The following is a 19704-nucleotide window of genomic DNA, read 5'->3' as shown; positions in this document are numbered from 1 at the left end:
CAGGAAGTGGAGGCGGGCATGTTGAACAACTCGCCCTATTTTTGAAAATAGCCAACAGGCTTTAGTTTACAGTCCCTAAACAGAACAGCACGCCCCCCAGACAGAATCGTCTCCTAGAGATAAACGTAGTGGTAAAGTGCAATTCAACCCCAGAACAACAGTAAAGGACCTTGTGAAGATGCTGGAGGAAACAGGTAGACAAGTATCTATATCCACAGTAAAACGAGTCCTATATAAGCTGCTTACCGGGGAATCTTGAGACGTAATCTCAATATGGCTAGCTTTTGAGAACCGAATGATGATCAAACTGTCAACATTACTACATAACCAGCCCACAAATACACAGCACATTGCGGTCTTGGCTTACGATGAGGTGGGAGCCATTGTGCCAATACAGATAAATGAGAAACAATTATAATAACAACAAATTATTCATGTTTTGAATCAGAATACACCAAACATAAAGAGTAAAGCACACTTACTCAAACTGTTCATCCCTAGAAATCTTCGGCTGCACAAAAAATTTAAATAAATGTATTGTTTTTGATTAAAGATAATCTTTTTTTTAAATAATGTGCAAGGATAAATTGTTTATAATAAAAATGGCAACATCCAAATAAGAAAATAAGAATGGTCAATATTGAATTCATGGTGACTTTAAGGGGCAATTTTTACCCCCAGAAATTGATTACATTTTTGAACCCATTCCATTAATGTCAATCAATTTGAACAGTGATCAGTCAATTAGTTGAAATGGTCACTGCATTTTCTGAACTCTTAACGAGAATATAATACAAAATATGTCTCTCTCTCTTTTAGGGTGAAGAGTACTGGGTGCAGGTGTACAGGCTGGAACATGGTGATGGAGGAATTCTGGATCTGGATGATGTTCTGTCTGATGTGGCAGATGACAAAGACCGAGTGAGACACACACACTCTCATTGGCATACACATACATTCATTCAGCGTGCTGCTAGCATTCTCTTCTAAAACAGGCAGCACTCCCCATTCCAGTGTGTGTGTGTGTGTGTGTGTGTGTGTGGATTTAGTAGTATATATTTTAGTTACAGGTATCAGATGACTCTTGTCTCCCAATAGTCATGACCTCATTTGCAGATGCGAACCCTAATCCTACCTTTAAAAAAACTTTTGCCATTTTTACATTACCAAAAAACAAAAGTAAAAAAAAAATCTAAAGTAAAATTTTATTTTTGTGGACATCCTTAAAGAGAGATTTTGCCATATTTAGCTAACTTTCCTGTACTGTTTTCTCCACAAGTACAGCTATAGAAGTAAAAACATACCCACAACACATTGCCTTAAACTTAACATTAAAATGAACTCAAAGTGTGTTTAAGAGGTCCTTTGGCTCAGCTGGTAAACGCCAAAGGTCATGGGTTCGATTTCACAGGGGATACACATACTTAAAGTAATACACATACTTCTAGACCTTGAATGCACTGTAAGTCGCTTTGTTTAAACGTATGCTCCAAATATGTGAACGTAAAATCATAAAAATCTTTTGGAGAAATGTATTGAGGGTATAAATGGCAACTAGAGCGTTTTGCTTTTGGACTTAAGCTGATCTTTTCGGATCATCTGTTCAGTCTAGAGTCACTCCGCCCCCTTGTGGCCAAACACTGGCGTTGCAATGTTTTTACACTGTTTTGCTGACCCAGAACAGATGATATCGACTTTCTGAGACCGCAGACACTTTGCTCCAGTGTAGTTGTGTGTTTGATGTGGTGGGTGTGTCTGGGCATGTGTGTTATTTTTGTTCTCTGTTTGAAATAAAATACTAAAGATGTCTTGCTGTGCCTGAAGTAGTGTGAGGGGATCAAATAAACAGAGTTATGGTCACACATTTATGACTGCAATTTTTTTTAGATTATCAAAGAATCTAGTTTCACACAGAGCTTGTCACCTGTTTCTCCCTGGGTTGATGTTGCATCCTTGTATGTCACCGATTTGCTGTGGTCACAGGAAACATGGTCCACAAACAGGAAGTGGTACAGTACAGCTTTAATTTAGTTTCGGGTGACACATTTACTCACAATCACACAACTGCATAGAAAACCGCACACACAAATGTGCATGTAGAACAAAGGCCCTGCTAAAGAATAAAGATAATATAAAGCTGTCCAATACTAATAGCCTCTGAACTGAGACTGTTGTGCATGAAAATCTCAGGAGATACAGAAATACTCAAACAAGCACATCTGGCACCAACAATCATGCCACGGTCATTAACATTAACTGAAGCTCCTGACCTACATCTTTATGATTTTATACATTACACTGCTGCCACACGATTGGCTGATTATATAATCGCATGAAAAAGTAGATGTATAAGTTTCTTAAGTCAGAAATGTACATACACATTTTTTTGACCACTCCACAGATTAAATATTAATAATCTATAGTTTTGGAAAGTCTTTAGGACATTTACTTTGTGCATGACATGAGTAATTTTTCCAACAATTGTTTACAGACAGATTGTTTCAATTTTAATTGACGATATCACAATTCCAGTGGGTCAGAAGTTTACATTCACTAAGTTAACTGTGCCTTTAAGCAGCTTGGAAAAATCTAGAAAATTATGTAAAGCCTTTAGAAAGTTTGCCAATTAGCTTCTGATAGGAAGTGTACTGAATTGGAGGTGTACCTTTGGATGTATTTTAAGGCCTACCTTCAAACTCTGTCCCTCTTTGCTTGACATGATAAAATCAAAAGAAATCAGCCACCACAGACCTCCACAAGTATGGTTCATCCTTGGGAGCCATTTCCAAATGACTGAAGGTACCATGTTAATTTGTACAAACATTAGTATGCAAGTAAAATCACCATGGGACCACGCAGCCATCATACCACTCAGGAAGGAGATGCATTCTGTCTCCTAGAGAAGAATTAAGTTTGGTGCGAAAAGTGCAAATCAATCCCAGAACAACAGCAAAGGACTTTGTAAAGATGCTGGATGAAACGGGTAGACAAGTATCTATATCCACAGTAAAACATGTCCTATTGTAGCATGGCCACATAAGGGGAAGTTTTTAAATAAGGTTAATGACAAAAAAACGAATTATGTTTAGTCATTATATGCAATTAGTTTTATTGCTTTCCCCTGTATGCTGTATTTGCCTTAGCTGTTGTGGATTTGACCCCGATTTCTGTTCGCGCGATAACTTCTCGTGACTTTGTGTCACTTGATGACCTGTCATGTAAACAGGAAGAGACTTTGAGTTTCCATATAAGGAAGCGGTATGCCGGTCTTCGAGCGCGCGTACTCTCATTCACAAACTTTCCTATTCATTGATGGATTATTGCTGACTGACTTGGAAGCGCGGGGTCGCCGTTCCTCAGATCTTGCTCACGGACTACACAGTTACTGGTGAGGCTGATCTGATCTCTGCCATTAACTCTGTGCACGCTGGATGATACTTTTACACACACACACATACACATCACTTACATGCGATTGCCTTGTAATATTGTAAATGTTCTTTGGTTTTGTATATACACTTGGGTTGATTGTTTATTCATCAGTATTGAGTACTACTTTTTTATACTCCGTAGTTTAAATAGAAACGGAACTTTTGTTCCCATTATTTTGTTAATACTCAACTTTTTAATATTGTGGAGTGTTACACTATATCAACATAACCTGAAAGGCTACTCAGCAAGGAAGAAGCCACTGCTCCAAAACCCCCATAAAAAGCCAGACTACAGTTTGCAAGTGCACAAGGGGACAAGATCTTCCTTTTTGTAGAAATGTCCTCTGGTCTGATGAAACAAAAATGTAACCATTTGGCCATAATGACCATCGTTATGTTTGGAGGAAAAAGGGTGAGGCTTGCAAGCCGAAGAACACCATCCCAACTGTGAAGCATGAGAGTGGCAGCATCATGTTGTAGGGATGCTTTGCTGCAGGAGGGACTGGTGCACTTCAAAAAAGTAGATGGCATCGTGAGGAAGGAAAAAGATGTGTATATATATTGAAGCAACATCTCAAAACATCAGCCAGGAAGTTAAAGCTTGGTCGCAAATGGATCTTCCAAATGGACAATGACCCCAAGCATACCTCCAAAGTTGTGGCATAATTGCCAAAAAGTACAACAAAGTCAAAGTATTGGAGTGGCCATCACAAAGCCCTGACCTCAATCCAATAGAAACTTTGTGGACAGAACTGAAAAAGCATGTCCGAGTAAGGAGGCCTACAAACCTGACTTAGTTTCACCAGGTCTGTCTGGATGAATGGGCCAAAAGTCCTGCAACTTGTGGAAGGCAAAAGAGAGAGAGAGAGAGAGAGAGAGAGAGAGAGAGAGAGAGAGAGAGAGAGAGAGAGAGAGTGTGTCTGTCTGTCTGACAGTCAGTCTTGGGCACATAAGCTGTTTTACAAAAACATTTGTTTTAAGATGAATATTTATTTCTTCAAATTTAGTGTCAAATATACATTTCAGACTCCCAACCATTCCTATTGCTAATTGAATAGAACAGAAGAACAGGGAGCCCTGCAAAAGGTGGCATTGCCCCCACTGAGCCCCCAACTGAACATCGAGTCAGTCTGGGATTATATGAAGAGACAGAAGCAATTGAGACAGCCTAAATAGATAGAAATGTGGCGAATTCTCCAAGAAGCTTGGAACATCCAATCTACCAACAACCATGAAAAACTGTGTCCAGGTGTACTTAGGAGAATAATTGTTGTTTTGAAGGCAAAGGAGGTCACACCAAATATTTATTTAGCTTTTTTATTTTTACTGGATTTTGTTTGATGTTAACTGATAAATGAAAACTATTTATGGCATTATTTTTGAAGACAGCCTCACTATGCAACATTTTTCACAAGTGCCTAAAACGTTTGGACAGTTCTGTGTGTGTGTATATATAAAAATATATATATATAAAATATATATATATATATATATATATATATATATATATATATATATATTTTTTTTTTAAATGGATGACCTTGACTGAAAAATATAGAGAAGCAGCCAATAAGTGCCCAACATAGATGGGAACTCCTTCAATAATGTTTAAAAATCATCCCAGTGTGATACTTCAAGAAAATCTCAAGAGTTCATGTCTGCAAAGGGTGTGTCTTATGGCTGTACTTTTGAATCAGTGAATGCATTTACATGCACGTTCTTACACCGATTATGCTTAATAAGCAGACAACTTGTGTTGTCATGAAAACGCATTAAAAGATTTATCAGTGTAAGGTCATAAATGGCGTAAGAATAAACCGACGTCAAAAACAGAGAATAACACGGTTATTTCAAATGTCATTTAAGAACTGATTTCTTGCTGTCACATTTTTTTTAAATAAGATGATTTTTGGGAGTAATCATCATATTGCTGTGCAAGTAAACAAGCTGAGTGACATTTTTCAACAGTATTTTTGACATTTATACCAGTGCAATGTCTTGCCTCATAGACTTCCATTGTGAGTGTATTAGTGTTAATCCGAATTTTGTTTGTTTTATAAACTGAAGGCCAGTTTGAAATTATAGAGCTTTCATTAGAACAAAACATTCATTTAAAATGTTTTTCCATATACCAAAATAATCTTTGTAGGCGATCTTATTACACTACCAAAAACTGCAGTTCTTCTACAGGACAGGAGGGGGAGCCCATAATTCATCTGTGACAGCTAAGACTTGCAGCACCTCTTCCCACAGCTCTCTCTCTCTCTCTCTCTCTCTCTCTCTCTCTCACCCCCATTCATTAAAATATGAAGCATTTTTATGTCTGTGGTACTCGCCCCATCCTATGACAACATCCTCTCCTGGACAGGAAATTATTGCCAGTAACAAACAGGAAGTACAGCATTCGGGCATGCTTCTTATGGTCAAACGGTGTATGTGTAGTGGTCTTGTTTGTGTGGATGTTTTCCTAAAGATGCAAGGATGTGCGTGAGTGGTGGCATCTTAACAGGAAGTGTCTGTGAATGGGTATAGGCTTTGTTGCATTCTGTCCTGATCACATGACCAACCATCACCTGTGAGATTTCTTGACTTTTATGGCCAGGTTGTCACTACATACATGATGTGTTTTATTGTGTACTGGGAACAGTGGTGCTCGTTTCCATTAGCAACAGGCTCATGAATGATTAAAGCAATGAGCCATAAGAGGCTGTGTGTTTATAGTGATTTTACTTAGATTAAGGGGTGTTGTTAAGCAAAACCCCTTTAATGGATTTGTTCACCCAAAAAAGACAATTCTGTAATAATTCAATCACCCTTATTTCTTTACAAACCCACAAGACATTCTTTATGCGGATCACAAAAGGGAGATATTTTAATGAAGATCCCCCACCATCTTTTCAATGCAAAGTGTTTACGAGAACTTGTGTTGCTTAGTGCTAAAGGCATCAAGTTATCGCGAATGCATGACGTTGAGATTTGCACTGAACAATTACTTAAATTCTGAGATGTTTCTCGTATGTCATTTTGAAGACTCTGAAGGTGACGCACTATCCACGTGGATTACTTTTATGATAATTTTAGGTCTTTTTTTTAAGCTTTAATGTGAGGCACTATCCACTGCCTATGTATTGCAAAGATGGACTGAGATATTAATTAAAACACCACCTCTTTTTGTGTTTTTTGTTTGTTTTTTTTTTGCCTAATGCCTCCTACACACTTCATGACTTTCAAACACGTCGGATTGTGGTACTGTTCATATTACACAACTGTCTGTCTTGTCATTGAAGTCGTAGAGTTTTCAAATTACACAAGGAATCAGCGACAGGGGTGAACACATTACAAAACATTTCACTATTGACAAATCCTCAACGACTCTGCCTGGAGTACAAATGAAGTTTCACAACAAAGTGATATACGAGATACCAAAACAAATGCATGATCATATGTTATGCATTTCAGAATATGATGTGTATGTTTTTAATCATATATTTTATTGGTAGCAATATGAAAAGTACCTCCTACTGAAAAATCTACATATTTGTTTACCTGACTGTCCAAGAGAATTGGCAATTTCTCTCCAACTCTTCTCTTTCCCACTCGGTTGTGGTAAAGTTTAGATGAATCATCAAATTAGGCGCTGGTGCTACTGCCAATGTTCCTCTAATTTCTCAATTTCTTCAGTCCATTGAGACTTTCTTGATACCGCAGCCATGCTAGTTGATGTTCTGTTGTGGGTAAATCAGGACTTCTCACAATGAAACTTTCTGTTCCCCGTTTGTTGCTCTCTCATTGGCTGTAGGTCAACGCTGCAGTTGTATTCAGTCAAAACACATTTCAAATTGCATGATTTGAAATATTCTTAATATCTCACTGACATCGGCGACGCGTCGGTGCTTCTCTCAGATTGCGTCTTTGATGATTCATACATTGAGTTTGTTGCTCACAGGAGCGATCTCCGATTTGCCTATGATTTCAAGCTTTTGTCGGCAATCTTCAAAAAACACCTTTGTTTTGGCCAGATTTTGTTAGTTCTTTGATTTTATATGAAGTATGAAGGGGACTTAAGTCTCTGTTTTTATGCTACCTAGATATGGCTCTAGAGTCCCTTTTTCGATGTAAGTCTAAATATTTTTTTTGCACATTTATCGTGCACCAGATGATACTTATTAAGAATAATAATTACTTAGAAAAGTAACTGCACACAGCTCATGATAATGAGCCTCGTGTTTTTCATCTCTGATCTGAGTCAGCAGTAGATCATTTTAGAGTATTAGTTCAAACCCATCTGGTCAGATATATGTAAACTAGGCTGTAGGGCAGAGTGTTTGTGTGGGTGAGATGAGTTCAACAGATTGTAAGGTTCAAAGATCATAACAGAAATGAATACCCTCACAGGAAGTATACGAGTGTTCTCCTGGGAACTTCCTGTTAGTGCGCTCCACACACAGACACAGTGTATGTGAGATGTGTGCGTAAGATTTGTTTGGTTGGGTCAGGGAGTTCTTTTTAAAGTCATTGTGAAACACACAGAGGGATTTCTCAACACTTCTGTAGCTCGTCCATCTGTAGTGCTGCAGTGCCAGTGTATGTGTTTGTGTCTCTTAGTAATACATGGGGTGTCATTTTTGTTTATGTAGCCAGTAAAATATTACCTAACCCTATGTAGAAGAACATTGCTACAGTTATTTGTAATGGATAAAGTTAACTGAGATTTAGAATATATTAAGCAGCACACACACACACACACACACACACACACACACACTGCAGCCAAATGCATTCTGCACATCTTCATACATCTTTGTAATCACTTTTCCTTCACCTCCATTGTTTCTCTCAGCGAATAATCAGAGTATTAGCAAGTAGCATATAAACTGGATTGAAGAGGTTTGCCCAAATCATGTAAACATATTAATATAATTATTCCTTATACACTGGTTATTGCAATTATCATAAATGTAGCCAATGATTCAAAGCACAGGAGGAAGTCCAACTATGAATGGCTCAAAAGAAGCTAAATTAAAGTTTGAGTGGCCTAGTCAAAGTCCTGACCTGAACCTGATTGAGATGCTTTGGCAGGACCTTAAATGGGCAGTTCATGATTGAAAACCCTCCAGTGTGGCTGAACTAAAGCAGTTCTGCGAAGAATAGTGAGCCACCACAGCATTGTGAAAGACTCAACTCACTTTTATTGTCACTATGCTGTTACACAAGTGAAATGATGTGTGAACAGCTTATGTGCATGGTCCAGACATTACAGCCATAAATGTATATACAATAAGTATATATTCACTCAACAGTATAACAATGTACACAATAAAAATATTCTGAGATACTTCTAACCACAATTGTACAGAGTGGTTATCTGATTTACCGTAGATTTGTCCGTTCGAACCAGTCTGGCCATTCTCTGTTGACCTCTCTCATCAACAAGGCATTACTGTCCACAGAACTGCCACTCAATGGATTTTTTTTTTGGTTTTGGCACCATTCCGAGTAAACTCTAGAGACTGTTGTGCGTGAAAATCCCAGGAGATCAGCAATTACGGAAATACACAAACCAGCCCATTTGGCACCAGCAATCATGCCACGGTCCAAATCACTGGGATCACATTTTTCCCCATTCTGAAGGTTGATGTGAACATTAACTGAAGCTCTTGACCCGTATCTGCATGATTTTATGCACTGCACTGCTACCACACGATTCGCTGATTGGATAATCGCATGGATGATTGCTGGTGCAAGATGGGCTGGTTTGAGTATTTCTGTAACTGCTGATCTCCTGGGAGATGTAGTGGTTCTTTATTACATCTCCACTGCAGGAATATTGCCCAAAAATTTTAAAACTCTTTCAAGGACTGAGGTTTATCACAAAGGCAACTATTCAGCTACTGATAAACAAGTCACATAAAACATTTCAAGATTTCCTTTTGACAAAATAGGCCTAAATCCAAAGCATATAGGTTTACAAATCTGTTAAATCCTTTGATATTGCTCTACTGAAAAATGTATGGGATTTTTTTTCTGAAGGATTCACCCTTTTTCACTTGTTCTTTCTGTTATTTTTCTGTTTCTCTTTCTCTGTAGTTGGTGGCAGTGTATGAGGAACAGGAGCCTCATGTCGGTGGTGATGGCACCAGCGCGAGCTCCACGGGCACACAGTCACCTGAGATCTTCTCTGGAGAGCCTTCCACCTCCACCCCACTGTCTGCCTTCCAGCCGTACTTGCCCCACAGCGAGATAGAGGTCACCACCTCCACGCTCAGAACCAGTAAGAGACAGAAAGGTGTGTGTCTGTGTTTACGTGTGTACTGCTGGCACAATGCCTGAACATATAGTCCAGATCTCTAAATAAAACTTAAATTTGCTCTGTAAAACCTTTTTATTTTCTGTCGTTGACTGTAAGATGCTATAATCAAAGCAACAATAACAAATACTGTGTAATTATTATGTTAAAATTGTATTATCACTGTGTTATTACTGAAGTTTGGAATTTGATGCTGCTCTGCAGGTTTTTCTTTTTTATTTCACTCATAGATCTCTCTCTATCTCAGACATGCCTTTGCACGTTCGTCGCAGTAGTGATCCAGCGTTGTTGAACCTGACAGCGATGTCATTCTCTGAGCAGGGCTCACAACCCGAAGAACCTTTCAGGAAAAACCCCACACGCTGGTCCACCACCACTGGCTTCCTGAAACCACGTTTCTCCATTGGAACCAACAGTCTGGAGAGAAAGGTCTAACCTTGCTTTTTATATTGCTCTCTAAACCATTATAGTGCCTCACAATTTAACAGACAGCAATGTTGTGGAGAAAAGTGTGGACAAAAATAAAGATTGTTATCACCACCTTTAAGATGAGTTCTTAATGAGTTCTTCGCTTCCTAATGAGCCAATAAGCTCCCTTTAAACTTTCGGCCCCTAACCAGTTTTTCCATTTTTTTTTATTTGAGTCTCCTTTAGATAAACACTTAAGAAATGAAGGGAGTTCGTACACACAGTTGAAATGACAAACTATACATTTTCTGTGACCCAACAAATATGATCTTGTCCAAACTTATTGATGCATTCTCTTGTTACTTACCTCATCAGCCACATATGGACATTCTTTCTTATTTAATATCAATTTAAAACATTATTATCTTTGTTATATTACCTTGATATATAAAAAAAATAATAGTCTGCACTGCCCCAATCGAGTTTCAAATACAGCTGCTGAGGAAGTGCAGTAAATTTGTCGTCTTTCTATCTTCTAGCTGTCATAATCCATATATCCTGTAACTGTGGATTTTTTCTTTTGCTACAGGATCAAATGGGAGTGCACAAATAATATTAGCTATGGTCTCAGGTGTACCTCTATAGAAGTTTACAAACCCTGGAAATGTGAAAAGAGTAAATTGCAATTGCTTCAAACATGGCAATTATCCATCCTGATCTATTTCAGTTCATGCGGTACTCCTGTTCTTGTTTCAACAAGCATTATTTTGATTGGTTGCCACTAAATGTCATTTAATTTTAAAATGGTGAGTGTGTTCGAACCACAAGTGAGAAGTGGTGAGATTTCAGCAACAGTGGTTGATAGGATGAAATCTTGTACTGTTATCAAGGTGCTTTAGAGTTAATAAGTAGACTGCTTTACTCTCTGAGCAATGACATGCTGCACCGATAGTTCAGAGATTGTTTGGCTGCTGCTGGCGATGTTTATCAAATCAGAGTTCACATAACCCTTTGTGACATCACCATGAATATTCACTGTCATTTCTGAAGGGTTCGTAACCCTACATCTCATAAACAGTAAGAGCTCCATTAAAATAGCAACGTGATGGCAGAAGATGTTGTGCTAGAACGTATGGTACATTTTATTGTATGCATATGTGAGTTGATTTAGTGTGTGTGTTGTTGTCCCCATCTTCATTTCTGTGTCTGTTTTCCTTCTAGAAGTGATGCTTATGGCAATGCTGCTCATAAAACTCAAGACATTGAGTTATGGATCACCCTCTCTCTCTCTATCTCTCTCTCTCTCTCTCTCTCTCTCTCTTTAAGATACTCTTCTGTAATTTCAGGCTAAGAGTTTCAGCTTTAACTCAACACTGTGTTGTCTTATAGTCCTCAATAATAAACATTCATCATTTACTCACCCTCATGCCACCCCAGAAGTTGTATTTCTTTCTTTCTTCTGCTGAACACAAAGGAAGATTTTTAGAAAAAATATCTCAGCTCTGTACTGTATGTCCATTCAATGCAAGCGATTGGTGGCCAGAAATTTGAATCGAAATTGTATGAAGTCAGCATAAAAGTAATCCATACAACTCCAGTGGTTAAAGACATATCTTTAGAAGCCATATGATAGGTATGGGTGAGAAACAGATTTTAAGACCTTTGACCAGACCCCACCAGTAGGTGGCAATATGTATGAATAATGCAAATCACCAAAAAAACTAAATAAGAATGTGAAAGTGGAGGTTTATAGTAAAAATGACATTAATATTGAGCTGTTTCTCATCCACACCTATCATATCACTTCTGAAGAAATGGATTAAACCACTGGAATCATATGGATTACTTCTGTGCTGCCTTTGTCATTTTTGTTTTTTTTGGAGCTTCAAAGTTCTGTCCACCATTCACTTGCATTGTATGGACCAACTGACCTGAAATATTCTTCCAAAAATTGTAATTTGTGTTCTGCAGAAGAAAGAAAGTACTATCACTTTAAACCACATTTCTGAATGTACAGTATATGGTTGTTTACTTGAGTATTTAATTTAAAAAAATGTCACACATTTTTTAATTGTCTGTGTAATTTGTAAAACTTCCTATGATACATTTTTTTTTTTTTTTAATGTTTGATTAAATTTTCACTAATTCACCAATTCATTCTCTTCAGGGGCGAGGTGTAAACACATACCGTAGTCTTCCTCGTGATGCTGGGCAGTGGGACAATCAGAGAGAGTTTCACCATGAGACAGCTCGTTCTTCACTCAGTGCCAATCATCCAATGGTGGACTGCTGGTTGGACCGACAGGAACAGGTAGGGAAAGTAATAACACTGCCACGAGTCCACACAGTGTGCGTGCGTGCGTGTGTGTGCGTGCGTGTGTGTTTGTGTGTGTGTGTGGTTGATCTTGGTGTTCACCATTTTGTACTGTTGAAAGGAAAACTATGGGTAAAAGGGGTCTGAATGATGCTGATAGTGTATGTTTGTTGTGTATTATGAAATGAGAAGTTTTGGTCCTTGATACTGATTGATCAGTACAGTGTTCCAGCCATGCTAAAGTAAATTACTTAGTATGGCTATGATGCAAAATTGCAGTTCTCATAACTACTGTTTAAATCACTGCAAAACGAGATCTTCTATAATGTTGTAAGAAAAATATGTAAATAATAATTTTAATATGTATTTAGAATTTGAAAAAAACTGTAAAGTATTCTATTGTGAATATATACAATCATGCCTAGCAGTGCCCTTTAGCTGCGACCATATTTCAAAATGTAGCACGGTCTCTCGCAACTTATTGCTTAATTGTGTGGGTTTTTATTTATTTTACTTTTAGCAAGTAGCGAAATGAATTACATCAAGTGTGTCAGTAGAGATTCAAATCAGAAGTGTGGTGTAGGATAAAGGAGATAACAGGAGGGAGAGGGTTGCGTGTAGAGGAGGTGTGTGTGCGTGTGAGTGCATGCATGCGTGTGTTTGTATGTGTGTGTGTGTGTGTCTGTGATTAATCACACAAGGTAAAACAGCCATTATAAATCACTCTCAGCTTTACACTGTTAATGAGATAGGACTATATATAGCAAAACCCCTCTCTCTCACTATTTTTCTCTCCAGTAGATGTTGCTGTAGGTGTATTGGTGTATTTCTCTTTATTCTGACACTTTGTCTTGAGTTTGCGTCAACTCCTTTTGTTCAGGGATGTCAAACCTACCCACTGTTTTAGCTGAAATCTTTCCCTCTTCTGTCAGAGCTCTGTAACACTCAACCGAATAAATATGGAAGAGGGGTGACAGATTAAGCAATCGCCTCTAACATTTCTCTTCAATTCCCAGTCATGCATTTGAACGCCTCAGCGCAAATCAAAGTGAGGCTTGCCAAAATAAAAACATGAGCGGTGTTTGAACATAAACAGTTTTAATAGACAGAATTAGGACACAATTCATGTTGTGACTGTATCCTGTGGCTGTATATTTGTTCCTTTGGGGTGTGTTATAGAAAGTATATGTTTAGGTGTAACTTCAGTGAGAATATGATTTACTTTGATTTGAATTTACACCCAACTTCATTGTGCATAGGTTGGATGTCATAAAATCAGCTAATAAATCGGCTAGTGGGACTCCGCCATTATATTAATTGAAATGTGGGTTTATAATACACAGTTGTGCAATAAAACACACATGCACAGTCTTTTGTCAGATCAGACAGCGGTGTTATATAAGACTTGATGGTTATGACTGCAATTGAGGGTGTATTGTGTGTCAGAGTTTTTTCCTCTTCTTCCTTCCATTGTATATTTCCTCCCTTTTACGCTTTAATATGAGTAAGGAAAAGAGTGATTGACCAGATGCCCTATATAGCGAGAGAAAGAGACTCTCAAATAAGTGGTGCAATGTTGGCAACTTCGGAGTAACTAAACAGAATTATGGGAGAGAGAAAAAAGTTATGTGTGTGTTTCATTGCAAGTATTTATACCATCTAACTGTAGCTTTACTCATAAGGTATGCACTAGTTTATTACAAATCATTGTACTTTAAAGGTACTAAAGATTTTTAGAAGAATATTTCAGCTCCAGACAATGCAAGTGAATGGTGGCCAGAACTCTGACGGTCCAAATATCACATTAAAGGGTTAGTTCACCCAAAAATTAAAATTATCCCATCATTTACTCATTCTTAAGCCATCCTAGTTGTATATGACTTTCTTCTGTCAGCCAAACGTGATCGTAGTTATATAAAAAAATATCCTGCCTCTTCCATGCTTTATAATGGGAGTGAATGGTACCTTAGATTTTGAAGCCCAAAAAAGCATCCATCCATCAAAAAGTAATCCATATGGCTCCAGTGGGTTAAAAAGGACTTCTGAAGTGAAGCAATGCATTTTTGTAAGAAAAATATCCATGTTTATAACTATGAACTATAATCACTGGCTTCTGGTTTCGAGCGTCCACGCTTTCACAAGAGAGTCGAGTTCCAGTGTATGACGTAGGCATAGTGTAAGCTCCGGTAAGAAGTGACGAACGAGGAAGCGCGTGTTGTTTACAGTAAAGGAAAACGGCGAAAAGATGTGAGTTGTTTTAGCTATACTGTAGATTTTTATTAGTCTTATGTGCATCTATTCAGTTATTCCAATCGTCCATTTATGGCAGCAAACACTCTCAGCCTCTGTTGGCATTACCTCGCATTTCCTGCATGAGCACCACCACGTCTCCCGTACTCTCCATCTACCAGATTACTTTGTGCCGCTGCTGCAGCCTCCTCATTCTCCCGGTGTTCCTGGTTGGTGTACTCCGGTTCAAACAAATAGAAATGGGCAAAAAACTAAACCACGTCTTTTCTTATATCCCAATCCTCCGATATAATTTTTTCTTTAAAAATCCTCATTGTTGTCTTAGAATTCGTGACCGGAGTTTTGTTTTTGCTCTATCCTCTGCACTTCCGCATTCGTCATTTCTCACCGGAGCTTAAGCTACGACTACGTCATACGCCATAACTTGACTCTCTTGTAAACGTGCGGATGGCCGTTATTGGAAGCCAGTGATTTATAGTTTATAAAGTTATAAATATGGATATTTTTCTTACAAAAACGCTTCGCTTCGGAAGGCCTTTATTAACCCCAGGCAGCCATATTGGATTATTTGTTTGATGGATGGATGTGCTTTTTGGGCTTCAAAATCTAAGGTACCATATACTCAAATTGTAAAGCTTGAAAGAGCCAGGATATGTATTTAATATAATGGTTTTGTGTGAGAACAAACCAAAATGTAACCCGTTTTTCACTGTACATCTTGCCATTGCAGTCTCTCTGAAATATTCTTCTAAAACCTTCATTTGTGTTCTGCAGAAGATGGGATGGTGGATGGCATGAAAGTGAGTAAATGATGAGGATATTTTCATTTTTGGGTGAACAATTCCTTTAATCCATGTATTTTAGTGTATTACACACGCACACACACAGGACATGTACATTTAAAAAAGGAGTGTGTAATTTTTCCAATGTTTCGATATTCAAGTTTCTTGCTTTCTTTTTTGATTTGAGCCATGATGTGCCATAATTTTTTTTCAACCCAAGCATCTTATCACGTGGCTTGTTGAGCGCATTGCCACGGAGACATAGTGCGTGTGGAGGCATCACACCATCCACCGCGGCATCTACGCTCAACTCACCATGCGTCCCACTGAGAACGAACTACATTATAGTGACCATGAGGAGGTTACCCCATGTGACTCTACCCTCCCTAGCAACCGGGCCAATTTAGTTACTTAGGAGACCTGGTTGGAGTCACTCAGCATGCCCTGGGATTCGAACAAGCGAACTAGGGAACTCCAGGGGTGGTACCCATCATCTTTACCACTGAGCTGCCCAGGCCCCCGCAGCTTTGTTGTTTAAGCATGCTGTAAAACGACGCGCTGGTCAAGCTCTGACAGCATGGCTTTCGAACTGCGCTGCTGAGTATTCATCTAGCTAATCTCCGCTCTCTCCCTAACAAAACAGACAAACTACACCTCCTCACCGGTACAATCATGGACTTCTCGAACTCAGCTGCCATGTAATTCACAGAAACCTGGCTGAGTGAAGCCATTCCGGACCGCGCATTACATCTGCCAGGCTTTCAGCTGTTCAGAGCAGATTTTATTGCAGAGTTAACAGGGAAAAAAGTTGGTGTAGAGATGTACACCAACTTCAAGAACTGTACACTTCCAGAGTGAGGAAAAGGGCTGGTAAAATCACTCTGAACACCACTCACCCAGCCCAGTACCTTTTTGAACTGTTGCCTTCTGGCAACGCTACAGAGCACAGATCAACAGATCCATCAGGCACAAGAACAGTTTTTTCCCTCAGACTATCTATCTCATGAACAGTTAAAAACAATGCAAAAATTACATGCAATACACAGCCTTGTCAATTATACTATTTAACATATCGTTCCTATTCTGCATTACATTCCCTAGCACTGTATATACCAGATTTGTATTTGGACATACTATACATATATTTTTGTATACATTTCTATATATACTAAAAATGGCGGTATTATCTGTTGTCCCATGTCTGTGTTTCTTTGCTTACTCCAACCATTTCTTTTTGATTTTCTGTTTCAAAAGTGTCTTTTTCTTTGCAGTTCTTCCCATAAGGCCTGCACCCCTGAGTCTTCTCTTTACTGTTGTACATGAAACTGGTGTTGAGCGGGTAGAATTCAATGAAGCTGTCAGCTGAGGACATGTGAGATGTCTATTTCTCAAACTGTAGACTCTAGTGTACTTATTCTCTCGTTTAGTTGTACATCTGACCTTCCACATCTCTTTCTGTCCTTGTTAGAGCCAGTTGCCGTTTGTCTCTGAAGACTGTAGTGTTCATCTTTGTGTGAAATTTTCAGTTTTTTGGCAATTTCAAGCATTGTATAGCCGTCATTCCTCAACAATGATTGACTGACAAGTTTCTAGAGAAAGCTGTTTAATTATATTGACCTTAAGACATGCCAGTCTATTGCATACTGTGACAACTCAAAAACAAAGACAGTATTAAGCTTCATTTAATGAACCAAATAGCTTTCAACTGTGTTTGATATAATGGCAAGTAATTTTCTAGTACCAAATTAGCAATTTAGCATGATTACTCAAAGATATGGTGTTGGAGTAATGGCTGCTGGAAATGAGGCCTGTCTAGATTTGATCAAAAATGTCTTTTTTTCAAATAGGGATGGTGCTGTTTACATCAGTAATGTCCTGACTATACTTCAGTTGAATGCCACTTTGGTGCATTACAGTACCATAGTGTATATTTCAATTCTCTTTTTATTTTTATTCTATATTTTTATCATCTCTGTCTTGTTGTTGTAGTGTTTGTGCACTGGAAGCATCTGTCACCAAGAACAATTCCTTGTATATGGAAGCATACTTGGAAATAAAGCTCATTCTGAATCTGATTCTGCTTTCTTTCTTTCTAGCTGCTTGCTTTATTACTTGCTTTCTTTCTTGCTCTCTGACTTGTTATCATGCTCAAAAGCACCCCTTCCTTAGCTGAATAATGCATGTAACTGTCTAAGGCCCTGTGATTTGACTGATAGACTAAGGGATATGTGCATGTGTATATTATTTTTGACATATTATTGGAGAGGATTGGGTACAGAATAAATTGTAATGCATTTTAACTGCCTTCAAAGTCTTTCAAAATGTTTGAGCTTTAAGTGGTGCCATGGCAACAGAGATTTGACCTGTTTGTTACTGAAAAAGTAATTAGTATGTGTGTGTCACTGGTAGTCTGGTGTAGCTCAGATAATGAAGTGACACTTTAGTGAGCATTCACTAGAATTCTTACCTGATCAGTAGAGTCAGGTGAAACATTGCTTTGTTATGTGAGAAAGTGTGAGTGTGAGGGTTCTACAGACTGAAGATGAATTTCTTCACACTCTTTAGAAAGGGAATAACTTTGGATCTCCTTGTAGAATGTTTTTCACAGGTGTGTGTATGTTGAACAGATGTGATGCACAACTTACAAGTCTTCATGGGTATTTTCATCACGTGTAAATCTGATTATTTATTAATTCATTTGAAATGGTTTTATCTAGATTTTTGGTTGAAGTGTTTATGAATGTGTTTTTGTTTTTTTTTGTAGAGTGTGACTAAGGTTTTGTAAGTGCTCACCATTTTTGTCAGTTTTCACCATTGTTAAATCTGCCTTGACTGCTTCATTTTAAATTGTCCTGCAGTTTGACACATTAGTTTTTGAAAGTGTTGTTTCTCAATAATATAACACACACACTACTATTATTTTAAAAAGCACAATAATTATAAAATGATTAAATAATGCTGTTTAACCTGCGCAACCCCCCTGCATCCTTTTGCGTGCGTGTTGTATTTTGGCTCCACAATATGCAACGCATAATTTAAATTCATTTAAACTGACTGATCTCAGTTCAGATGACTCTGAGCTATCAGTAAAGGGTTAAACCTTCAACGTATTGAGTTATGTGATAAAAACAACATGGCCCAAACACAGCAAAGTTTGTCTTTGTAAATTCATAAAAGTTCAGTTTCAGGCTGCAGTTGATGTTTGGACAATTCAACATGGTTGGCAGACATGTGACAATGACAATCAGTACATAGATTCAGAATTTATAATGTATCATTTTATTTTAACATTGATTGGATGATGCTGGCCATTACTTTGAATCAGATGATATCATGCTAATTTCTGATTGGTAAAATGCTTCATCACTGGCTATCATTTGTTTGTTTGACCATGCAAAGAGAAAACAAAGTTTTGTTGCCAAAGTAGAAAGAAATTGTAACATAAAAGTCCAATCAAGTCAAATAATTTGTTTTAGTATACATTTTTTGTATTTTTTAATGTCTAATATACCCAAATGAAATGTATATGGCTTGTAAGGATTTTATGTGAGAGTAGTACATTCGGGATAAAACGGTTTTCTTGTGTTTTCAGGAAGAGGAGGAGAATGGCAGGATAGAACCGGTGGGACGTGCAGATACGTGCTTGGAACACATGGGAGTGAGATCTCTAGAGTGAGTGTCTCACACACACACAGCACATACACTGAAGACTGACAGCAGCAGTGATGTTATTTTATGTGAATCTCTCCTTCACGCTGTCAGTTTGATCTGCAGGTAATGAAACTGTTTTCAGCACATTTGAGTTTGATTGCTGAAGATGAAAGAGTTTTATAGAACTCTGAATTCAGGATAAAATGTTTTCCATTAATCGTGCTTACAAACTGTCATCTGTATTCTCTCTCGTGTCTTCTACAGTTCTGACAAAAGTTTTGCTGTTCTCCTGTAGTAGAGGAGACTGTTCTTCTTGATTTTCGGATGTGATAACATTAATACAGCTGTGAGAGAAAGTTTGTGACCCTTTAGGAATAATGTAGGCCATTTTAAAACCAACTAATGCAGGGCTACAGTTTATAAATAATTCATAGGATTCTCTCACTGCTGTATTAATTAATACTTCTTTATTCTGTGCAAATGAGACCTGAAAGCATAGTTATCTATGAATCTGTGTAGTCTTTATGAAGGATACCTTATATGAGCAGTTTGAGTGACTGC

General features: G+C 38.0%; 1 protein-coding gene and 1 long non-coding RNA gene across 2 annotated transcripts in view; one reads left to right on the top strand and one right to left on the bottom strand.

Annotated features, from left to right (window-relative positions):
* Nucleotides 1–7152, bottom strand: part of LOC127644728 (uncharacterized) — a 23670-nt gene extending 16518 nt beyond the window's left edge. Inside the window, exon 1 of the long non-coding RNA XR_007970700.1 lies at nucleotides 6978–7152. This is a non-coding gene — a long non-coding RNA (uncharacterized LOC127644728). The remainder of the gene's footprint in view (nucleotides 1–6977) is intronic.
* Nucleotides 1–19704, top strand: part of LOC127644715 (partitioning defective 3 homolog) — a 122726-nt gene that overhangs the window by 25549 nt on the left and 77473 nt on the right. The window contains 5 exon segments of the mRNA XM_052128042.1: nucleotides 820–921; nucleotides 9519–9702; nucleotides 9986–10167; nucleotides 12314–12457; nucleotides 19085–19164. Coding sequence (XP_051984002.1) covers nucleotides 820–921; nucleotides 9519–9702; nucleotides 9986–10167; nucleotides 12314–12457; nucleotides 19085–19164 — 692 coding nt within the window.

This window comes from Xyrauchen texanus, chromosome 6 (assembly GCF_025860055.1).
Source record: "Xyrauchen texanus isolate HMW12.3.18 chromosome 6, RBS_HiC_50CHRs, whole genome shotgun sequence".
Lineage (NCBI taxonomy): Eukaryota > Metazoa > Chordata > Actinopteri > Cypriniformes > Catostomidae > Xyrauchen > Xyrauchen texanus.
Note: the sequence above shows the minus strand (reverse complement) of the source record. Positions and strands in the feature narration are given on the sequence as shown.